General features: G+C 35.5%; 1 protein-coding gene across 24 annotated transcripts in view; it reads left to right on the forward strand.

Annotated features, from left to right (window-relative positions):
* The window catches only part of LOC144302548 (uncharacterized), a 236493-nt gene that overhangs the window by 23700 nt on the left and 189170 nt on the right, over positions 1-23623 (forward strand). For 14 of the 24 annotated variants that reach the window (XR_013369530.1, XR_013369534.1, XR_013369536.1 and 11 more), the window contains exon 3: positions 20521-20602. The exons of 4 other annotated variants lie outside the window; for them this stretch is intronic. Coding sequence is in view for 8 of the 20 variants with exons in the window: in XM_077880037.1 (XP_077736163.1) it covers positions 20521-20602 (82 nt within the window). In the remaining 12 variants the exon portion in view is untranslated. Of the gene's footprint in view, positions 1-13975; positions 14096-20520; positions 20603-23623 lie in introns of all 24 variants that reach the window. 6 more of the 24 variants (XR_013369541.1, XR_013369543.1, XM_077880049.1 and 3 more) reach the window with 2 other exon arrangements.

Consider the following 23623-nt stretch of genomic DNA (forward strand, 5'->3'; position numbering starts at 1 on the left):
ATCCATGAGCATGGAATATTTTTCCATCTCTTTGTGTCTTCCTCAGTTTCTTTCAGAAGTGTTCTATAGTTTTGAGGGTATAGATCCTTTACCTCTTTGGTTAGGTTTATTCCTAGGTATCTTATGCTTTTGGGTGCAATTGTAAATGGGATTGACTCTTTAATTTCTCTGTCTTCAGTCTCATTGTTAGTGTATAGAAATGCCACTGATTTCTGGGCATTGATTTTGTATCCTGCCACGCTACCGAATTGCTATACGAGTTCTAGCAATCTTGGGGTGGAGACTTTTGGGTTTTCTATGTAGAGTATCATGTCATCGGCGAAGAGGGAGAGTTTGACTTCTTCTTTGCCAATTTGAATGCCTTTAATGTCTTTTTGTTGTCTGATTGCTGAGGCTAGGACTTCCAGTACTATGTTGAACAGCAGTGGTGAGAGTGGACATCCCTGTCTTGTTCCTGATCTTGGGGGAAAGGCTCCCAGTGCTTCCCCATTGAGAATGATATTTGCTGTGGGCTTTTCATAGATGGCTTTTAAGATGTTGAGGAATGTTCCCTCTATCCCTACACTCTGAAGAGTGTTGATCAGGAATGGATGCTGTATTTTGTCAAATGCTTTCTCTGCATCTAATGAGAGGTTCATATGGTTCTTGGTTTTTCTCTTGCTGATATGATGAATCACATTGATTATTTTACGGGTGTTGAACCAGCCTTGCGTCCCAGGGATAAATCCTACTTGGTAATGGTGAATAATTTTCTTAATGTACTTTTGGATCCTATTGTCCAGTATCTTGTTGAGAATTTTTGCGTCCATGTTCATCAGGGATATTGGTCTGTAATTCTCCTTTTTGGTGGGGTCTTTGTCTGGTTTTGGAATTAAGGTGATGCTGGCCTCATAGAACGAATTTGGAAGTACTCCATCTCTTTCTATCTTTCCAAACAGCTTTAGAATAGGTATGATTTCTTCTTTAAACGTTTGATAGAATTCCCCTGGGAAGCCATCTGGCCCTGGACTCTTGTGTCTTGGGAGGTTTTTGATGACTGCTTCAATTTCCTCCCTGGTTATTGGCCTGTTCAGGTTTTCTATTTCTTCCTGTTCTAGTTTTGGTAGTTTGTGGCTTTCCAGAAATGCGTCCATTTCTTTTAGATTGCCTAATTTATTGGCGTATAGCTGTTCGTAATATGTTTTTAAAATCGTTTGTATTTCCTTGGTGTTGGTAGTGATCTCTCCTTTCTCATTCATGATTTTATTAATTTGAGTGTTCTCTCTCTTCTTCTTAATAAGGCTGGCTAATGGTTTATCTATCTTATTAATTCTTTCAAAGAACCAACTCCTGGTTCTGTTGATCTGTTCCAGTTTTTCTGGTCTCGATTTCGTTGAGTTCTGCTTGAATCTTTATTAACTCTCGTCTTCTCCTGGGTGTAGGATCTATCTGCTGTTTTTTCTCTAGCTCCTTTATGTGTAAGGTTAGCTTTTGTATTTGAGTTCTTTCCAGTTTTTGAATGGATGCTTGTATTGCGATGTATTTCCCCCTTAGGACTGCTTTTGCTGCATCCCAAAGATTTTGAACTGTTGTATCTTCATTCTCATTAGTTTCCATGAATCTTTTTAATTCTTCCTTAATTTCCTGGTTGACCCTTTTATCTTTTAGCAGGATGGTCCTTAACCTCCACGTGTTTGAGGTCCTTCCAAACTTCTTGTTGTGATTTAGTTCTAATTTCAAGGCATTATGGTCTGAGAATATGCAGGTGACGATCCCAATCTTTTGGTATCGGTTAAGACCTGATTTGTGACCCAGTATGTGGTCTATTCTGGAGAAAGTTCCATGTGCACTTGAGAAGAATGTGTATTCAGTTGAGTTTGGATGTAAAGTTCTGTAGATATCTGTGAAATCCATCTGGTCCAGTGTATCATTTAAAGCTGTTTCTTTGGAGATGTTGTGCTTAGAAGACCTATCAAGTATAAAAAGAGCTAGATTGAAGTCACCAAGTATAAGTGTATTATTATCTAAGTATTTCTTCACTTTGGTTAATAATTGATTTATATATTTGGCAGCTCCCACATTCAGGGCATATATATTGAGGATTGTTAAGTCCTCTTGTTGAATAGATCCTTTAAGTATGATATAGTGTCCCTCTTCATCTCTCACTACAGTCTTCGGGGTAAATTTTAGTTTATCTGATATAAGGATGGCTACCCCTGCTTTCTTTTGAGGACCATTCGAATGGTAAATGGTTGTCCAACCTTTTATTTTCAGGCTGTAGGTGTCCTTCTGTCTAAAATGAGTCTCTTGTAGACAGCAAATAGATGGGTCCTGCTTTTTTATCCAGTCTGAAACCCTGCGCCTTTTGATGGGGGTCATTAAGCCCGTTCATGTTCAGAGTTACTATTGAGAGATATGAGTTTAGTGTCATCATGATATCTATTCAGTCCTTGTTTTTGTGGATTGTTCCACTGAACTTCTTCTTAAAGGGGAATTTTAAGAGTCCCCCTTAAAATGTCTTGCAGAGCTGGTTTGGAGGTCACATATTCTTTTAGTTGCTGCCTGTCTTGAAAGCTCTTTATCTCTCCTTCCATTTTGAATGAGAGCCTTGCTGGATAAAGTATTCTTGGTTGCATGTTCTTCTCATTTAGGACCCTGAATATATCCTGCCAGCCCTTTCTGGCCTGCCAGGTCTCTGTGGAGAGGTCTGCTGTTACCCTAATACTCCTCCCCATAAAAGTCAGGGATTTCTTGTCTCTTGCTGCTTTAAGGATCTTCTCTTTATCTTTGGAATTTGCAAGCTTCACTATTAAATGTCGAGGTGTTGAACGGTTTTTATTGATTTTAGGGGGGGATCTCTCTATTTCCTGGATCTGAATGCTTGTTTCCCTTCCAATATTAGGAAAGTTTTCAGCTAGAATTTGTTCAAATACATATTCTGGCCCTCTGGCCCTTTCGGCGCCCTCAGGAACACCAACTAAATGTAGGTTTTTCTTCCTCAGGCTGTCGTTTATTTCCCTTAATCTATCTTCATGGTCTTTTGTTTGTCTCTTTTTTCCTCAGTTTCCCTCTTTGCCATCAACTTGTCTTCTATGTCACTCACTCGTTCTTCCACCTCGTTAACCCTCGTCGTTAGGACTTCTAGTTTGGATTGCATCCCATTCAATTGATTTTTAATTTCTGCCTGATTAGCTCTAAATTCTGCAGTCATGAAGTCTCTTGACCCTTTATGCTTTTTTCTAGAGTCACCAGTAGGTGTATAATAGTGCTTCTGAATTGGCTTTCTGACATTGAATTGTAATCCAGATTTTGTAACTGTGGGAGAGAGGACTGTTTCTGATTCTTTCTTTTGAGGTGAGGTTTTCCTTCTAGTCATTTTGCTCAGTGCAGAGTGGCCAAAAGCAAGTTTTATTGGGAAAAGGAGAAAAAGAAAGGAGAGAAAGAAGGAAAGAAAAGAGAAAGAGAAAAAAAAAGGAAGAAAAAAAAGAAGAAAAAGAGAAAGAAAAAGAAAGAAAGGAAAAAAAGGGGGTGGGGGAAGGAAACAAATCAAAAAGCAAAACGGAACAAAACAACAACAAAACAAAACAAAAAAGAAAGAAAGAAAAAAAGAACCACGGGGGAGTATCTTCTGATTCTGTGTACTTTAAGTCCCTTGACTTCCCCTGGAACTGGTCCGTCTAGCTGGTGTTCTGGGGGAGGGGCCTGTTGTGCTGATTTTCAGGTGTTAGCAGTTGGGGGAGCTGCTGTGCCCCTGCCTGGTGCAGGGCTCAGTGGGGGTTGTTTACCCCGTGAGGCCGCAGGAGGAACAGCCCCAGTGGCGGGGCCAGCTCTGGAGCCCTGGAGTCAGCTCCCGCAGTAGCTCCAGAGCTCTCTGTCTGCAGGGCCTGGAGGCTCCGGGGCGGAGCCGCTGATCCGCTCAGCTCTGGGCAGGAGCGTCCTTGCTGTCCTGGGCCCTCCCTGTCCCGGGGGAGGCCAGATCCTGGGCTGTGTCCTGGCGCCCTGTGCTCCGAGGCCTGCGCTGTTGGAATCGCGCTCCTGCCCCACAGCCCCCTCCGCGGAGCCGCCCCCGAGCCCCCCCCCCCGAGCTGCTCCCACCCCGCAGCCCCCTCCGCGGAGCCGCCCCCGAGCCCCCCCGAGCTGCTCCGGGTCCCCCGTGCGCGCTGCAGCCCTTAGGGAGCTCGGCGCACTCTCCTGGGCGCGCAGTTGCTGTTACTGTCCCCGGGAGCCCGAGGGCCTCCTCGCCCTCCTGGTCCTGCTCCACCTCCCCGCGAGCCCCTTTCCGCCCGGGAAGGTCGGTGCAGCTCCTGCGTCTCCGGGACGGGGCTCTCCTGTCCTGGGGACACTCGCCCCGGCCTCAGCCCGGCTCCTCGCGCCCCCCCCCCCCCGCCGCCCCCGGAGGCCTTTTGTTTCTTTATTTCTTTTTCCCCGTCTTCCTACCTGGATAGAAGCGCGGACTCTTCTCCCTGTAGCATTCCAGCTGGTCTCTCTTTAATTCTCAGGCTGAATTCAGATTTTCAGGATAATTTGAAGGTTTTTCTAGGTAATTTGGTGGAGACAGGTGATTTGGGGACCCTACTCTTCCGCCATCTTGCCCCTCCCTCTCCCAATTTTGATATTTAAAACATAATTACTTATGGGGATTCCTGAGTGGTTCAATGGTTGAGCTTCTGCCTTTGGCTCAGGGTGTGATCTCCTAGTCCCAGATTGAGTCTCGCATCAGGCTCCCCATGGGGAATCTGCTTCTCTCTCAGCCTGTCTCTGCCTCTCTTTCCCTGTGTCTCTCATGAATGAATAATTAAAATCTTTTTAAAAATAAAATATAATTATTTAAAGGTTTTTACTTTATTCAAAGAAGAATTATCATTTAATTTTTATTTGAGTGACTTCAGAAAGTTAGTTAACCTCTGAGATATATTTCCTTCTCAGAACAATCAGGATGCTATAATTAAAATCCTCCTATAATTTTTGTGAGGATTGAGAGCATTGAGGTCTCCAGCACATAGAGTCAATAATTTTGTTATTTTTATAGTTCAACATCATTTAATATTTACTGAGAACCTACATTATTCTAAGTATATCTCACATACACATATATATAATAATCCACACAGTAACTTTTATGTTAAAGATATATTTTAATTATCACTAAGCAATAAGCACACTGAAATTCAGGGACCATAAATCACTTTCAAAACCAAGAGAAGCATGATTGAAACTTAATTTTCCCATAAAAATCCTGTTTCTTTGTATTAAACCTTCTCCCATTTTATCCTTGAAAGCATACTTTTTTTGAAATAAAGGCCTCTGGAGAAAAGAAACTACCTACTCATCCCACAGCAGAATGAATTCTTAATAAGGAAAATGAATCATATAATAGCTATGATACTTATCACTGTTTATATATAATTCCACTTATGTATGTGTATATTGCTAGTTTGTATCCTCTCTGAGGTCATGAACTGTGCTTTATTCTTATAATATCGGCTATACTTCTTGCTAGCATATATGTTTCATGTATTAAGTGATCACTACATATTTATTACTTAGATTTCTCAAATATGAAATCAGTTTCTGAAAGGAAATAACTATTAGGGAGAATCCATTCTTAGGAAGTTCTAAGATAATGGAAGGAACACTAAATTAATGACTTCTTTACCTTCTGAGGCGAATTGACTGTAATTATTTTTTGTTGTGAATATCTGCATGAAAATTTGGAGAGTCTTGTAATAAAACTTAATTTAAAATGGCTAATTATAATCATTAAATTCTTAATTGTTTGCTGTGTAACATTGATAACACTTTGTTGTGTGTTATGTATAAATGAAAATGTTTGCAAATAAATGCAACCACAGGGACTACTCTATTTGCCAAAAATACCCACAAGGATATATCAAGTAGGGATTATTATGAAGCACATGATGATTCCCGGGGCCTCTTGAGGATTCTTAACTATAATAAACATTTCACTGGAAGCTGCCAAGAAAAACAAGTGTTTTACTACTTTTCTGACTCCCCACTTCCACCCTTATCCCATACTAGCCTCATGCCCAAGCACAGGGTGACCTGGTTAAGAAGAGGGTCATTACTTCTCTTTGATAAGGCAGATAATACTGTATTTGTGAGAAGGGTATTTTCTTTCCTTTCTTTCCTATATAAGTGGGTAAGCTGTAAGATGGAAAAATGAGTGTGTCAGTCATTATCTTCTTCTTACTTTTCTTATCAACTTTTTTATGATCTTTTCCTCATTAAGTGAAAAGTCTCAATTTCTGAAGGTTTATTTGACTATGAGGGAACAAGTATAGAGTAAGAGGCTTTAAGAAATGGCTCACTTGGTTCAAAGATAATTGCCTCATGACTGCATTTTTCAATCCAAATAGAATGTAACAATAGAAATAAGTGAATAACATAGAAATCAGCATAAGCCTATAGCTGATTAAAAAACAATTAGAGAAATGAATAAGGGGTTAAGCTTATTCTAACTAAAAGTAAAATTGAATACACTTTCAACTGATAAAGAAGTTGCTCTATTCATTAAGCAAACCAAGTCTCAATTAGTATTTTATACATACTATTATATGAAACTGAATCAATGAGATATTATGGTGTATATATTAATCAGTAGCCTTCTCAAACTATGCTCTTATTGTGTAGTTTCTCTCTGTTTTCTATTGTTCATAACAGAAGTGAAAAGGACAATTTTTTTCTGTTATTCTTGGTTCTGGCACAGCTAATAAGAGAAAAGTTCCCCAAAGTAAGTTGCATGCTACATAAATAAATAAATAAATAAATAAATAAATAAATAAATAAATAAATTCCCATGGTAAGTATTTGTCTATTCCTTATAAGTACATTCAATAATATTTCTCCTAAGAAAATACCAAATTTTTATAGACTCTTTCCTACAGGGAGTAAAGACATAATTTCAGAACTTTTCTTGATATATTGGCAGAGAGAGGAACAAGTTTAGGGGATCATAAAAAAAAAAAAAGAAAAAGCTTAAGAAAAAGTAGGAGGAAAGCATGAACTTCCAACATTACATAGAACAAATACACCTACTAAAATGTGTCAGCCTCAAATATTACAGCTAGAACAACTACATTCCTGTCAAAACATTAAAGTAATTTAGTCTTTTCTACTAGGGGTTGCTCTTCCCAAAATAAATTTTGATGGCAATGTTATCAAAACTGTAAGAATCTTGCCATTATTTGAAAATCAGAAAACTGACATAAGAAAAGTGATTATTATTAAAATACTTATAGTAGTTATTATTTAAGGTGAGGACAAGAAGGAGTTCCTTTAATCACAGATTTGGACCTTGGAGATTATTTCCCAACCATGGAACCATTCGTGGAAAATGGAGAGTTTAGTGTCTAAGAAGATACTCTTGCCTTGGGCCCCCTGCACTGCTGGGAAACCAGGTAGTGATCAAGAAAGGGAACTAGGATAGTGGCTTTGTCAGTAGGATTAAAAAAAAATGAAACTATTCTAAAATCAATCTATTTTCCGTACCACTCTATCTATGCTGGTATTTATATATTCTCTCATCTACTCTTTGATTAATGTAGTCAAATGAAACACTGAATTACACTTAATGGGTGCTGAAAACTATTATGAACACTGAGAAATCACAGATGAGAAAGAACCACTTTTTGGCCTTTAGGAAATACTTTCCAAAATGTGGGCCATGAAAAACAGGTAGTCTCTATTGATCTCTGAAGTGACTTATAAGCAGCTTAGTTTAAGAGGAAACATAAGTAAAGACAATTGTTTACAAACACCATATGTAAGATTTATGTCAAGGATGTTTATACTTTTATTTATTTATTTATTTATTTAAAAGACTTTATTTATTTATTCGAGAGAGAGAGAGAGGCAGAGACACAGACAGAGGGAGAAGCAGGCTCCATGCAGGGAGCCCGACGTGGGACTCGATCCCATGACTCTAGGATCATGCCCTGGGCTGAAGTCAGGCACTGAACCGCTGAGCCACTCAGGGATCCCCAAGGATGTTTATACTTTTAAAGATGGAACACATGCTACAAAAATTGAATGTATCAGTGGACATTTCATCAACAAGATACAGTTCATCTTAACTAACATATTTTCATACCATTTGTGTGTTCTAGTTCACATTTTTAAAATTACTACTCTTTATATACGTTATTTTCCTGCTGTAGGTTCTCAATTCTCAAAATATTTAAATTACTCCAAAGTTGTTCAAATAAATATAAAAACACATGTATTCATTGAGCAGTTATGAATACTACAATTTAGAAGTTTAAAAAAATAAAATTAATGGAGAATTTACTGCGTGCCCAAGGGTGAATGTCCAACTGGAACAAGATAAAGTTTCCAAATTCCAGAGCCTTCTATTTTAGTGTAAAGAAACACAATAAGTAGTTAAATAAATGAGTATATAACATTATACATAAGTAACTGTTAGAGGGAAATGTAAAGCAAAGTAAAAGGATAGCCAGGGGTAGAGGATGATTTTTTTAAGTAATTGGTCATTGGGGGATCTCTATGTAAAGGTAATATTTGAAAGGAGGGCTAAATGAAATGGAGAAGCAAATCAAGTGAGTTTGGGGGTGAAAATTGTTCAGTGAAGGGTAAAGAGTACGTGACTTGTTCCTGAAAAGAAACTTGTAACTAAGAATATTAATTTGGATATGCTAGTTGAAAGAAATAATATTGGCAACTAAAAATAGAAAGGATATAAGGAAGAAAAATGTCAAGAAGATGAAAATATATATTTTTAAAAATCTATTACATTTGGCCATCATCTCTTGTGTTATGAAATTTTCTCTAATAGCCATCAAATGTTGTCATTTTTCAAATAGAGTGAAGATGTCAAAGTGTTTATACAGAATACATATATTACTTTTCAATATGAACTTAACTTTGTTATAAAATGTTAAAGCATAGTATGGTCATTGAAGCATGATATGGAAAGTTTCAAAAGTTTATGCAACTAGTATTGGCAAATGTGTTTGGAGTGAAAAATACAAAGAACTACTGTGACTATTTATTTATTGATTAGCACAGAAGGTGCATACTTTTATTATCATCCATGGCACAATGAAATGACTATCATGTGTGTATTCCAGATAGCTGACTACAGAGTTAGAAGAAATTGCTAATGACTAGGTTATAAACTGGTTCTTGACACTGACAATTAAGTACCCAATTAATTATCTCTGTTTACTATTGAAACTTCATGCTCTGTGGCATTGAATTCCTTATTCAGATCATTTTCAACCATGATTCTTTCTCTCTTTCCCTGGACTTAGAACCCTGCTTTTGTTACATAATCAGGTGTGAGACTATAGGTAACGGGCTCTGCTAGTGGGCAGGCTCAGCCTTAACTGTATCACATGATCCTGATTCAGAGAAGTAATTCCTCTCAGTGAAATGATGATGGAATGAATACTATGCTTGACAATGCAACTGATGTGTTCTCATTCTACCCCTTTACTGCCCAATAAGTAAATTAGTTAGTGTGAATAACTAATATGGTAGTTATGATCATTCATCAGGAGGTTATATATGTCCACTCATTGGTATTTAAAAAAAACTTAAAATCTCCAATAATTACACAGAATATTATTTTATTATTATCATTTTTTAAGTAGGCTCCACACCCAGCCTGGAGCCCAACTCGTGGCTTGAACTCATGACTGTGAGATCAAGAAACAAGCTGAGATCAAGAGTTGGAAGCTTAACTGACTAAGCCACCCAGGTGCCCCTACCCAGAATTTAAATAGAGAATAAGCAGTTTCCCTCAAAAGAGTAGATCAAAGCAGTGTAGGAGAAAGGGCAGATAGGAATATTCTATTCTGCCAATAGAAATAATAATTTGAATTCTAAGTTCATCAGAATGTGCTGCACTCATGAGCACAACAGAAGCCTATTGAGATATCTAATGATGAATATTGATATGTATTTGTGAGAAAAGTTGTCATCTTCAATTTACAATTTGGAGAAAAAATCTCTAGTAGTTTTGTAAGTCTTGAAATCAAATGCAATAGATATTCTAACTGATAGCGTGTATCGATTGAAGTAATAAGTCTTCAGTGCATTCCTGCAAGATAGACCTACATTTAAACGTGGTTTCTGAGGGAATGCTCTTATTAGATATTGTGGAATAACAAGATTTCTGTGTAAAAATAATGTTTATAAAAGACTGCATATTTTATTCACCTCCCCCTTTAAATATTAGCAAACGATATTCATATGGTTCTGCTAAGTAATACAGAAAAGCAATTTATTTAATTTGTTTACTCAGAATTTCCTAAATGTATTTCACCAGATAATCTATTTTCTGGATTAAATTCCTGTGCCACAATGTTCCTTGGCATACAGTTTGGGAAAGACTGTTTTGGGCACTCTTTTGCTTTACTCTAATATAGAGAATTTGTTTCATCTGTTTTTCTTAACAGTGAAATTGGAATTTTGAAAGTGAAAGCATTGTTCAGTGGTGCCAACTGAATTTGGCAGCTAGGAGAATATTTTCATGATGACTTTTGAAGCTAAGAGCTGAGATTTCTCTTGGTAAAATCCTATTTAATCATAATCTCTTAAAGCTTCAAAAACATCTATGAGAGCCAACGAATGGCCACAGGGATTCTGAAATGAATGCTTTTATATGTGGGGTCCCATTAGATCCTGTAAACTTTTACCTTATTTCCTGTCTCTAGGTTTCAGTGTTCATCAGACCCTTCAGATAGATAGATATTCATATATATATTTGCAAAATCTGAGATTGTAAAGTTAATTTTCTTTACTCCAATCTGTCAGTAGTCAACTACTAAGTCTGCTGTTTTAATCCTGTATCAAAAGTGAGTACTAGAGGGCATTTCTCTGAAGCTGTTGAGTAGGAGTACAAACCAAACAGAATGATAAAACACGTTTTGAATGTGAAGCCATATGTACGTATTTTATTCATGTTGTTTTTGGTGTTTAGCTCCTGTGTGCTACTTTACACAGGTGGTAGGATTTAACCATAAGATGATGGCATAGGTTGGGGTGGATACTTGTGGATATTTTTCAGGTATTTCTTCTTTTCAACAAAGAAACTACATCATTATACTTAGTGTTTCAGGAAATCTGGATTTTGAATCCATATGAATTTATATCAAAAATATTTATTCACTTCCCTGAAAATATATTTTCTTAGGTATTACCACAGAACGTGACATGCACATAATCACACTAAAAATGTGTCCTTGAAAAGAATATTGCAGGTAACCTTCCTCTACATTTCTCCTGCATAACACCCTTTTGAAACAGCTTTTGGAGCTGGTTATTTGAGGTCAGAAAAAGAAAACTGTTCCGCATTTACTAAGAGTGATGGCTCTGCTGTTTATGTTCAGATTTGAGTGCTTTTCAACCTTGTCACTCAGAACAACTTACTTTATCCCTTGGACTCTCTGTTTACATATAAATAAAATGGAGGTAATAATAGAGTGTATTACATTATATTGTTACAGATAAAGGGGATACTATACATAAAGATTTTCGAACAGGGTATTCAAAACACTTGGGCCCAAATTACTGGCAACTATTTTTATTACTATAATTGCATCTGTATCTTTGGGGTAAATCCCCAACAGTGCAATTGCTGGGTCGTAGGGCAGGTCTATTTTTAACTCTTTGAGATTATCTTCCCTTCTAGCTAGGGAGCTCTCTTTAAATCCTATAAAGCTGGGATCCCTGGGTGGCGCAGCGGTTTAGCGCCTGCCTTTGGCCCACGGCGCGATCCTGGAGACCCGGGATCGAATCCCACATTGGGTTCCTGGTGCATGGAGCCTGCTTCTCCCTCTGTCTATGTCTCTGCCTCTCTCTCTCTGTATGACTATCATAAATAAATAAAAATTAAAAAATAAATAAATCCTATAAAGCTAAACTTTTAAATGGCTTCAAATTTGGCTGTGTATCAGAATCATAATAAAGACTTAAAAAAAATAAAACAAACCCCAACCCAAACCAAGACAGATGAATATCATGCAAGAACTTGAAGTCAAGTTTGCATTTTAAATATTAATATGCCAAATTATTCTCTTATTTCTTCTTCCATACAAATACCTCAAATACACTTTTTCATTGTCATGTGCCTGGACAGTAGTTTTTCTTTTAAAAATTCATTTTTTCCTCTGCCTTTGCTTTTAAAAAAATTTCCAAGAAATTATAGTTTTAGAACCATTTTAAAATATTTGTTTTACATAGTGATTAAGTCAATATATTCACCTATTTTTATTCAGTAGATGTTTTGAATATGCAAATTTTCCCATGCTCTAGGTTAAAGCTTATGGTCTTCTGGCTTCAAATTTTCTTTGAGGTGAGAGACTATCTACTCAGAAGGTTTAATATTATTTCCCATTATAGATGAGGATATAGATTCCCACTATAGATTTTTCTTTTTTTTTTTTGGCAAAGGGAATCTTTGCTTCCTCTACAGCATGGATTATTTTAGTCATTCTTCCAAACTATAGATATATTCTTCCTATTTTTAATTAATTAAATGTATTATCTCTTTGAAATATGATTAAAGAGTTTTCTTACTGAGATATGTGACCTACCATATGAAGTTTCATGGATTTAGAAACAATTTAGATGGGGCAGCCCTAGTGGCTCAGCGGTTTAGTGCTGCCTTCAGTCCAGGGCCTGATCCTGGAGTCCTGGGATCAAGTCCCATGTCAGGCTTCCTGCATGGAGCCTGCTTCTCCCTCTGCCTGTGTCTCTGCCATTCTCTTTCTCTGTGTTTCTCATGAATAAATAAATAAATAAATAAAATCTTTTAAAAAAATAGAAATGATTTAGAGTACTCTGCTTGAGCATGATGAACATGATTTATTTAATACTGTTGGTAGCATCACTATTAAGATGAAGGTTGAGGTATTATGTGCTACTTGGTAATATTCTGTGTTAATTTTTAACTTAAAAGTGTTTAAAAGACACTCATCAAAGTGGAAATAGCAGTATTATACCTTAAAACTAGCTAAGTAAACAATGATGATAGAATTATTTAAATAAGAGGCAAAGATAAGTTTCTGAGAGAAGAAAGCACATATGAAGAAATATGAAAGAACATAATGTGTTAGAGACAGTACTTTTTTCTGAAATATGGAACACTGATATCTTTCAGACAAGTGTATAAAGGGAATACAAGAGGTTGGGACAGGCTCAAAGTCCTGTTTGTATGCTTGATGAAATAATCTTAATCCAAGAAGTAGAGCAAAATATGAGGCACTGGGTACAGAGATTTTACTAAAGTAACCCCACAGGTAAGTCATTCTCTGGAAGTGAGGCAGGGCATGTTGCATTTACCATTTTACATTAAGTAGAATGAAGGCAGTGTTGGAGATTTAGCTAGAGGATTTGTAATAGCACCCCATCATCATAATTACTCATCATAATTTTCTTCCCACAGTGCCAGCTATTAGAATTTGGGAGGATGACAAATAGCCCTCAAAAGTTCAAATAGCCCTCAAGGTTCTAATCACTGGAATCTTGTAGCAAAAATAATTCAGTAGATGTGAATAAATTAAGGATCTTGAGATGTGAGATTATCTTGGATTACCTGATTGAGCTGTAAATGTAATCAAAAGTATCTTTATAAGAGAGAACTAGGGGGATAAGAGAGAACTAGGGGGATTTCTTACTACAGAAACAGCAGGCAATGTGGAAATGAAGCAAGATACTGTGCAGCCGCCTTAGGGATGGAGAAAGGGGCCAGGACCCAAGGAATGTAAGGAATGTAGCTTCAACAGCTTCAATGTAGCTGGAGAAGGCAAGGAAGTGGCTCTTCCCATAGAACCTCTGGAGGGAGCATGGCCCTGCCAACATCGTGATTTCAGTCCAGGGAAACAGATTTTGGATGAGCCTAAAAAGTGTGATTGTTGTTAAGAGAAGCATGCTATTTTAATCCACCAAGTTTGTGTTGATTTGTTACAGCAATCAGAAGAAATGACTGCATTGTATTTTTTTTTTTTTTAAGAAGAAGAATGGGAATTGACTGGATTCTGATGAAATGAGGCCACCCAATAGTGTGGATGAGCAAGAAACCTATGGAATTGAAGTTATCAGTGAGAGAGAATGAAATTGATGACAAAATAAGGTGATTTATTCAGAATGAATTGAGATCAGTAGTAAGAGCTATGAAAGTGAGATTCAGAGAGAAAGGTGAAGCCAAACCACTGGAAGGTTTAATGGGTTGAAAAGAGAGGTTAAGTGAATTGAGACAGCTGGAGGAATAAAATTGTATGGTAATGAAGAATTTTAGAACCTACATGTGGATCCCAGTAAGAAGGCAATGAAGATGTTCCGGGCCCTCAGATTGAGGAAAGTCAAAGTGCTGAGAATTGAGGATGCCGTTCTTGAATTTCTTAACCCTTTTTCCTCTCAGTTCACCCTCAGATAACCTCGAAATGACAAGAAATTACTCACCTACTAAACAGTGGAAGTTGTGCATTTGATTGCTTACTTATTATATATTATTTAAAGTATTTGGGATATTATCCATACTTTAACCATGGTTTTAAAAAAAAGGAGTATGTGAAAAAAAATACAGGGAATCATAAGTAAACTGACTCTATAAGTTTTTCTAGGGATATGGAACTGTTGCTCTATTTTGTATGTATACAGTTTGCTGTTAATTTACCAATTAAATTCATTCTATGCACTTTTGTTTTCTGAAAGTTGGAGCATTCTCTCTCTCTCTCTTTTCTCTTAAGGCAATAAAGTCAGGGAACATTGGCATCAGTTTTCTCTTCTTAAAATGTCCCAACATATTAAAAGAGGATTGAGAGGAGACTAAGAAGATTTATAAAACTAGAAATATTTCTGAAAGAATAGCAATAAATAAACAGTACTAAATAAGCCCTTTAATAAAAAGCCTTATTCTTCCTGGCCTTTTGAGTCAATTCTTTGTTACTCATTCTAGTAAATTATTGTGCCCTAGTACGCACAATTGAATTGTTCTGGGTCAAGAAGTACTCAAACGTAATATAGAAAATTATATCTCCTTATCTCATAAAGATAGATGTCATATATCATGAAAAAGTGATTATTTCACATATTACACATTTCCAAGTTTTTAGATAGGATTTTTTCTGATCATATATGTATATACTATATTCCACTTCTCTCTGAAAGTTGGCAAGTTGCCTACAGATATTTTTGGGTTATTTATAAAATCACCAATAAGGTATAATCATAAGATTTAGTAATTACTCCTGGAAATGTATACCAAATTTCATCTTTTTTTTTGCACAAATTAGACCTATATTTTCATTTTCATAATAGAAATAAACTATCTAATTAAATCCATTCTTAAGTTATCTTTTAATATCAAACTTTAGAAGGAATTAATGATCATATAAACATTCTAGGCCTAAGATGGAGCCACTCTTGCCCAGGATGCCATGTCAGTAAACCTAAACTCAGACAGCTTTCTGCCAATTCCCAAATGCCAAACCAATTCATGAGTGCTTTCTCATGTCAGACAAAGTGGACTATGTGGTCCCTAACAATCAGATATTTTCCATTTGTCTTTCTTCCTTGTTTTTATTCTTAATTCTATAAAACCTTCTTGCTTCCTTCACCATTTTTAAACTCTGCTAAAGGAGATTGTCTACCTCATAAAGTCTTAAAGTTTGTGTCACCTAAATTGTGTTTTTTAGTTATTTTCTTAAAAAATATTCATTTGAATCAATGTGGCAACATACCTGTTGGTTGGTCATAACTGAAGTCTTAGTTTTAGTGTAATTAAAATTTTCATTTACAGTAACATGCTACTTACTTTCAAAATACAAAGACACATATAGATTTTGAAGCCTCGTTTGATTTAATAAGCTTCCCTTGATACCTAAACATTATGTATTTTAGGATCTCCTTGAACAGTTTATAATATACATGGGTAAATAAAAATACACACATTTACAAATAACAAAAATAAATATAAATGAATTAAAGTTATATTTTATAGGAGATAATTTAAAAAGCTTCAGAGGAAGTTTTTAATTAATTAAAACTACTTATGGAATATACATATAATAATTATATAGTCAGTTATAAGTCTTGATATGACTCAAAAGGGAAGAAGCTACAATATTTTATTTTTCTGTATGAAATGGATAGGCCTTTGAAATCTCTCATGTTCATTTGAGACCTAAGAATACTATTGACAAATCCTTCTTTGTTTACATTTATGTTTATAACTTTGATTAAATGTCATGTCCTTCCTTAAATAAAAGAAAAGGAGAATCGTTTTGGTGCATTTCTAAATCATTTTATCCACCCCCCCCCTTTTTTTTTGTCTTTTCCTGTTTTCTGACCATGTTTCTTTGCACTAAATCTGTCATATAGATTCCAAAGGTGGAGGCTGCCTGTTGACATTTCATCAATGTATCATACACCTTAAGCTATTGTTTTATTTATGTTTTCTACCTCATTTTTTGTTTATTACTGATAGGCGAAATACAAATAAAATTGTCAGATGGATGTCTTTTGGATAATGAGGAGGGACAAATCTCGGTAGAGATGATCAAAATAAAAAATTCTAACATCTTGTGTATAAGTTTGACAGCTTAGTTTGTGAAAATCCTGATTTTTCTATTATAGCTATCACCTAGGCTTAGACTTGGTTTACATCTTGATAAAAAATACAAGTCATTTTGGGCTTAAGAACTAGAGAATCAAGACCCAAGGGAGTTTGAGGGAATAGCCATTTCTTTCTTTTAGAAAACTGGCCAAATTCTCAGTTTAAAACCTACCTGTTGGGAAAGGCAAAGAGACTTCCTGGAGGAGTAGAGACAGCCTGAAGTGGGAGACCTAGAGAAACCCTAAGTTGCTAAGTAAAACTGAAACTTACTTGCATGCTTCTACTGAGCACAATTATGAGAGTATAATTTCTGATTTTTCAATTACACCTTTAATTTTTTGACCATGCCTTCCCCTACTCAGGCATTTATTTCAAAAAAAATTCTCTACAACATCATCCCTAGAAAAGGAAACAATGCTTGAACTGTTTCTTATACCTTAGTGTCCAAATTTTACCCAATCCTACTTGTATGGCATCCTGTCACACTTCTGTCAGTCAGCATCCCAGCACCACCTCTTCTTGCGCTATCTGCCCTTGGCAATAGTCATTAAAAGAAAAGCTGACAGTTTTAGATGGTGTGAAAATTATGATGACATGTAACAGAAATAAGAAAGAAAAGGAGAAATAGGGGCACTTGGAGGGCTCAGCCAGTTGTTTGCCTTAGGCTCAGGCCATGATCCTGGGGGCCTGGGATTGAGCCCTGGGTTGGGCTACCTGCTCAGTGAAGAGTCTGCTTCTCCCCCTCCCTTTGCCCTTCCTCCAGCTCCTGCTCTCCCTGTCTCTCTGTCTCGCTAATAAAATAAATAAATAAAATCTTTAAAAGAAAAAGAGAAATAAAAGTGTGGTGAGATCCAGAATTATAGGTGATCAGAGACATTAAAGCATTAGTAGGAGTTATTACATAGGCATTTTTAAATACACAATATATTTAATAACTAAGATCTATCAAGAATTTATCTTAACCTGAGTTTGATCTTAAGTGCTTTATATGTTTTCTTTAATTTAACAACCTTATGAAATAGACACTATTATATAATCAGTATTTCTACAGTTAAGAAAAATAAAGATGTTGAGATCGTTAGTAATACATAATGCAGTAGTTAGAAATCTAAAGTCAAACTACCCAAACTTGAAAACTGGCTTTTTTGTATCAGGTCCTTAAATGTGGACATTATTTAAATGTTTGCGCTCAATTTCCTCAGCCATAGAATGGGAGTACAATAATGCATAACACACAGGGATGTTACGAGGATTACTGAGTTAATATAAATAAACAACTTAAATCACTGCCTGGATCTAATAAGCACAATCTAAATGTTTGCTATTATGATATTATTGTCAAAGATAACATTTTTAGACCTAGGATAAAAAACACAGGCAGTCTGAACGCAGAGATCATAGCATTACTTCATGTAAATCTCCTACCTGCATAACAAAATTCTTTCCCTCTCCCTTTCTCACCCTTCTGCCTTTCTTTCTCTTCTGCTCTCCACACATACTTGAAAATACTCAATATATTAAACAATTATTACTTTCTATCCCTATTTTAAAGTTGCAGACACTGACTCAGAAATGTTAAGTAGCCTGTCATGGCTCATGAAATAAAGATAAGTACTTTGGGTTCATGAATTGTGTTTTTCCAGTTATATAGTGAATACTTATATACAGCAGGTATTGCGAAGGATGCTTGGAGATTTATATTTTTATTGAGTAACTATTTAAAGGTTAGCATAGGGCAAGAACTGTAGTATAAGAACTTTGACTACAAGTATACCTTATATATTTTTGCTAAATTTGGGGTCAGAATAACAAGTCTTTGATACTAGATCTGACTTCATCTCAGGGTCTTGAATAAATGAATCATTTGTCAATTCTGAGCTTCATTCAGCAGATGTATACAATGTAGCATTACACCTATAATGTCTAGTAGCCATGTTGTAGGGAGAGATATGACAATGAATTCAAAAATACCTCAAAAAATATATCACATTATTCAAATATAAAGTGGTATCCCTGTCGTGGATTGTGGTTTTTGAAACAGATTTTACAATTTGCTTTCTATATGCTTATGCATCTATACACACATAGCTACATTCTCAAATATATATGCGCACACACACATATATATATACATATGCTTATATACAAATGCGTAATCTATAATACACACAAATATATGTGTGTACACATACACAAACATATATGTATATGGACATATACACACATATATGTTTTGTGTTTGTATGTGGGTGTGTGAGAATAGGAACCGAGTATGAATACATGTTGATCATGCAGGACCAGTGGGATAACAAAGTGAGATAGCAAGTATACACTGGAGATCTGAAATGGAAGTACAGATACATGAATGCGTAAGATGTTGAAGTCATTGGATTTTAGAGTCTAGGGAGTGGTCTGAGACTGATATGTGTCTGAGAAACTCATGATATTCCCAAACCACGTTGTGCTTCTCCTCTAGACTTTCCCACTTTATTAAATGCTGATGACACTTACTGAGTTGCTCATGGAACATACCTGGAAATCATTCTTGATTCCACGCACACCTTCAATTTCACATCTAGTTCAGCTCCATCTGCAAAATATATCTCATTTCAGAGACATTTTATGTTTCCTGTCTCTTAAAGTACTGCCAAATAGCTTTCTGATTTGTCATCTTTATTTCACCTCAGTTTTGTCAATCCATATACCATATAGACAAAATTATCTTAGGAAGTATTTTTACCTTGTTATGCATTAGAGGCTTTTTTTTTAATTATAGATTTCTATTCTAATCCAGTTGAGATTATTTTTGCATTTTAAAAAATGCCTTATCTGATAAGGCCCCAGCTTTCCTTCTAGCCACGCCTTCTTATTTTATAACAACTCTTGCATCTCAGGGTTTTACTGCCTGCCTGCTGTTTCTACCATGTGACAGGTCTCCTTCTGCCCACTCTTGATTCTCATTTATCTTATGCATTTTTATCATCCTTAATTTTCAGTTTAAGTATCAAATACTCCAAGATACCTACATTCTTTAAAAATAGGTATTTTTATTTTATTTTCTCCCACTTCCATTGACTTTAGTCCATAACACTCATGTAGTGTCTAAGTAAATTGTGTTTTTGGTTAAAATTGGGTCTCCTACAACAGGCACTCAGCTCTAAAAGGGTAAGCACCATGTACCTTGTACTTAATACTCCATCCCTGCTAGGCAGGGAAGTCTTTGCTCCAAAAATTTATTGAATTAATAACATTGGTCATTGTGAAAGAAAGTCTGGTGGAACTGATAGAGGTTGTTAAGGATATAGATAATTCTGAAATATTTCATGTACATGGATAATATTTCCATAAGCATGAATTATCCCAAGTAGTGGAGAAGTAGCACAGTAGGTTAATCAGTTTGAATGGTCTGAAATTAAGACTTTGGAAAAGACATGACAAAGAAACTAAGAGTGTAAGAGACCTTACAAGATGAAGGTGTAAGATACCTAAAAAGATGAGAGGATGGGTTCAAATATTAGTGATTTCAAAATTGGGGAAGTTTCTGTTGTTGATACATTTCACAATGTATCTATAGGTATGTAGATATAAAGTGGAACAAAGTTTATGTCCTTGATGAATGAGTAGGGACTAATTAGAAAGTTAATGTATGACAGAAAAGTGGAAAAGTAGACAGTAGTAGACAGATGACATGACTTTCAAAGAAGCATATTTTGCAGTGTGGAAATGTTATATTCTGAAGTTAGGAAACTAAACACTTATCAACTCTGCTTCTACAGTTCATGAGACATAGAGTATGAAAGAAATAATAATAATAATAATAGTTGTAGTAGTAGTAGTAGTAATCTTCATTTTATGCTTGGCATTGTGTTAAAAGATTAACATTTACCTCTTAAAGTCACCAACACTAATGAACTAAGGGTTATTATTATCTGTATTTACAGACTGGGAACCAGAAGCCCTCAGATAATGTCAGGTAGTAAGATAAGACAGCAAATAAAGGGCAACTTTGAGAACCAAATGGAGGTATGTCTGTAAGTTTACATACTTAACTGTTATGTTACTACTGTCGGTCACCATGCCAAGAATTCCATTTAATTAATAGTATTTGTAATAAAAAGAGGTAAAAATGTGAACTCTATTCATATGGGTTTAATTATAGGGATATAATATTGGTCCTGAATTTCATCATTGCTTCTCACCATAAGTCTTGAATGTGCTTATGTAGTAAGTGTGTCCAGGTTTGCTCAATATCCATGTTGGCAGGATGACCTCTCTGAGAATAGAAGTGCAGTTTTATAGATGGATTTTTTTATTAATCTTGAAAACATATTAATGACATAAACCTCATTCATATGTTCACTAAATGAGAAAACTAGACAGATACATTTTAGGTTTGAAAAATTCAGTTAGAATAGAATATTTTTTCCAATTTTGCCATCTCCATTTTTTAAATTAAAATAAAAACAAATATTTAAAAACATTTGGATTTCCCTTTTTTTGCCCTTGCATTTCTGTTCTCACCTTTTGATTTAAGACTTGGAAAAGAGCCACAAAAGACATTCCAAGAGAAATTGTCCTCTTGGTATTCCTGATTTGGAACAGAAGTTAGAGTATAGTAAATCTCATGTGAAAGTCTGCTTTGTGACATTTATAGCTCATTTTTACCAATTCAGAAGGTTTGAATAGGCTTCAAATAAGCAACCAAGCTTACCCAAGGTGAACCTGAACTCTGAAACTTCTAAAGTTTCACCATTGATAATCCTACCTTACTTTTGAAGACGCCAGTTGTAGATCCCAGTGGAAATCCTGGTTTGCCGTTGTCAAGGATGGATAAAGTCATATATTAGCTACTTTATTAATAACATAGGGGCAGACCAACAGGAAACTTCCTTCAGAATTCACTGATGGAAAGAAGTTGGAAGATGTCTTAATGATGACTACATTTTGTAAGGTTGTGCAATTTGGCTCTGGCATTTCAAAACTATTCTGTAGGTAAAATAATAATGGTATTGATTAATTAAATATAATTTTGCCAACAAGATTTATAATTTTCTGCCGATAGACTAGTGGAGTCCACAGATCAGGACTTTGGAAGAGTAGGTGTTGTATGTGGGATAAATAATATGCATAACAACAAAACATTTGATTTTATACATGCAGGTAATTTCAATGAATGTTAAAACACCCAGCAGAGCATTTCTCTAATATAAACACACATATGTAATGTACAATACTCTGTGTACAACACTGTTTCCAAGCAAATTTGAAGGGCATTTATTAGAAATAATTAAATACCTATACAAGAATTGAGGTTTATATCTACCTTTTTAAGAGTGTTCATAGCTGCCTAGTTAAAATCCGTACAACAAAGGAAAGTCAACTGATAAAGCTGTCTCAAATTTAAGTTCTTAGACTTTAGTACAGCTGAATGGAAAATATTTAGTTTTGATTTTCTGTCTTTAAGTTTATATAAGAATAAGGGACAGAAAAAGGTAAATCATCTACAAAGGTTTATTATGTCTCCTATAATTACATTTATTCCTTATACTAATTAGTTTTCCAACTCATTTAGGCTAATCTCAGGAGCTCAGAAACAACTTTCCATACCACATTTTTTTTTAAGCTTAATGTACCATATGCAATTTTTAAAATTGATCTATAGGAATTATAAAGCAAAGAAGAACTTAATGTGTGCATGTTCTTGTCTCTTTATTTTCTCTTTGAAGGAAAATCTAAGAATCCCGCTATTCTTTTCTTTCTAGTGTAGCGGACTAACATCTGTGCAATTACACAAACCTGCAAATTGCTTTTTTTCCTTGTGAGTTAATTGCTTCAAAATTATAATGAAAAAGAAATCCAAAACCTAAATGCAAAGCAATGTTAGGCAAAATTAAATGCTAAACATTCTGATTAACATAGAAAATTTAATGAGACTGTTTTTGATAGAAAATCTTGAAAATAATGCAAGGGTATAGAACAGTTGGCAAATATTTAATTTAATTAATGAATTTCTGTAACTGATAGTTGTATTTCACATTAAATAATTATTTAGCCCATATTCATTTTCTTTTCTGCTTTATAAATTTGACTACCTTTAGTAATCTGAGGGAAAATAAAACTGAGTTGAATCATGCTCCTTTTTTCACAGACTAAGAAAAAGAATGCAAATACAAGTTTAAATAACAGTATTATTTTGATATGTTTGAAGTAGAAAAACAGCTTAAAGTGTCATCTTTAGGACCAATTCATGCATGGGATTTGTATTGTATTGTATTGTCTGGCCTCTGAATATCAGTCAGATGCCATGATCTGTCATTTTTGTCTCCTATGTCAATTTTTTTTTAAATGAACTGTTGGTACTCCGCATATAGCAGTACCTATCTAGAAAGTTCCTCCAGCCTTTTTGTTCTAGCTAATTTCTACTTATACATCAAGTCTTATCCCAGATATTATTTCCTTCCAAATAATTTTTCCAAAGTTCTGAGTTCACTTTGTAAATACATTCTATACAGCTGACTTTTCCTTTTAGAGATTTCCTGTCTTCTGAGTATGGGATTGAGTGTTTTGTTTTGTTTTCTAAGATTTTATTTATTTATTCATGAGAGATACACAAAGACAGGGGCAGAGACATAGGCAGAGGGAGAAGCAGGCTCCTCGTAGGGAGCCCGATGTGGGATTGGATCCCAGACCCTGGGATCACGCCCTGAACCAAAGGCAGACGCCCAACCACTGAGCCACCCAGGCGTCCCAGTGGTCTTTCTAAAATACAAATATAGTCATACTTTTACTTATAATTAAACAACGTGGAGCAAACTGGAAGCCACAACATATTTGTAAAGGAATGGCTGAATTAATTATGCTATATACCTGGTTGTATTGACATGCCACCGTTTAACCCAGTGATTTAGATATTTCTTAAATATTGACTACCTGGAAAGATTGTTATATTTCATTAAGTGATGAGTGTCAGGTACAGAGCAGTACTTGTAATATTAATATTTTAAAACCAACATATGTGTGTTTATGAACATAAATGAAGGTTAA

Source organism: Canis aureus, chromosome 2 (assembly GCF_053574225.1).
Source record: "Canis aureus isolate CA01 chromosome 2, VMU_Caureus_v.1.0, whole genome shotgun sequence".
Classification (NCBI taxonomy): domain Eukaryota; kingdom Metazoa; phylum Chordata; class Mammalia; order Carnivora; family Canidae; genus Canis; species Canis aureus.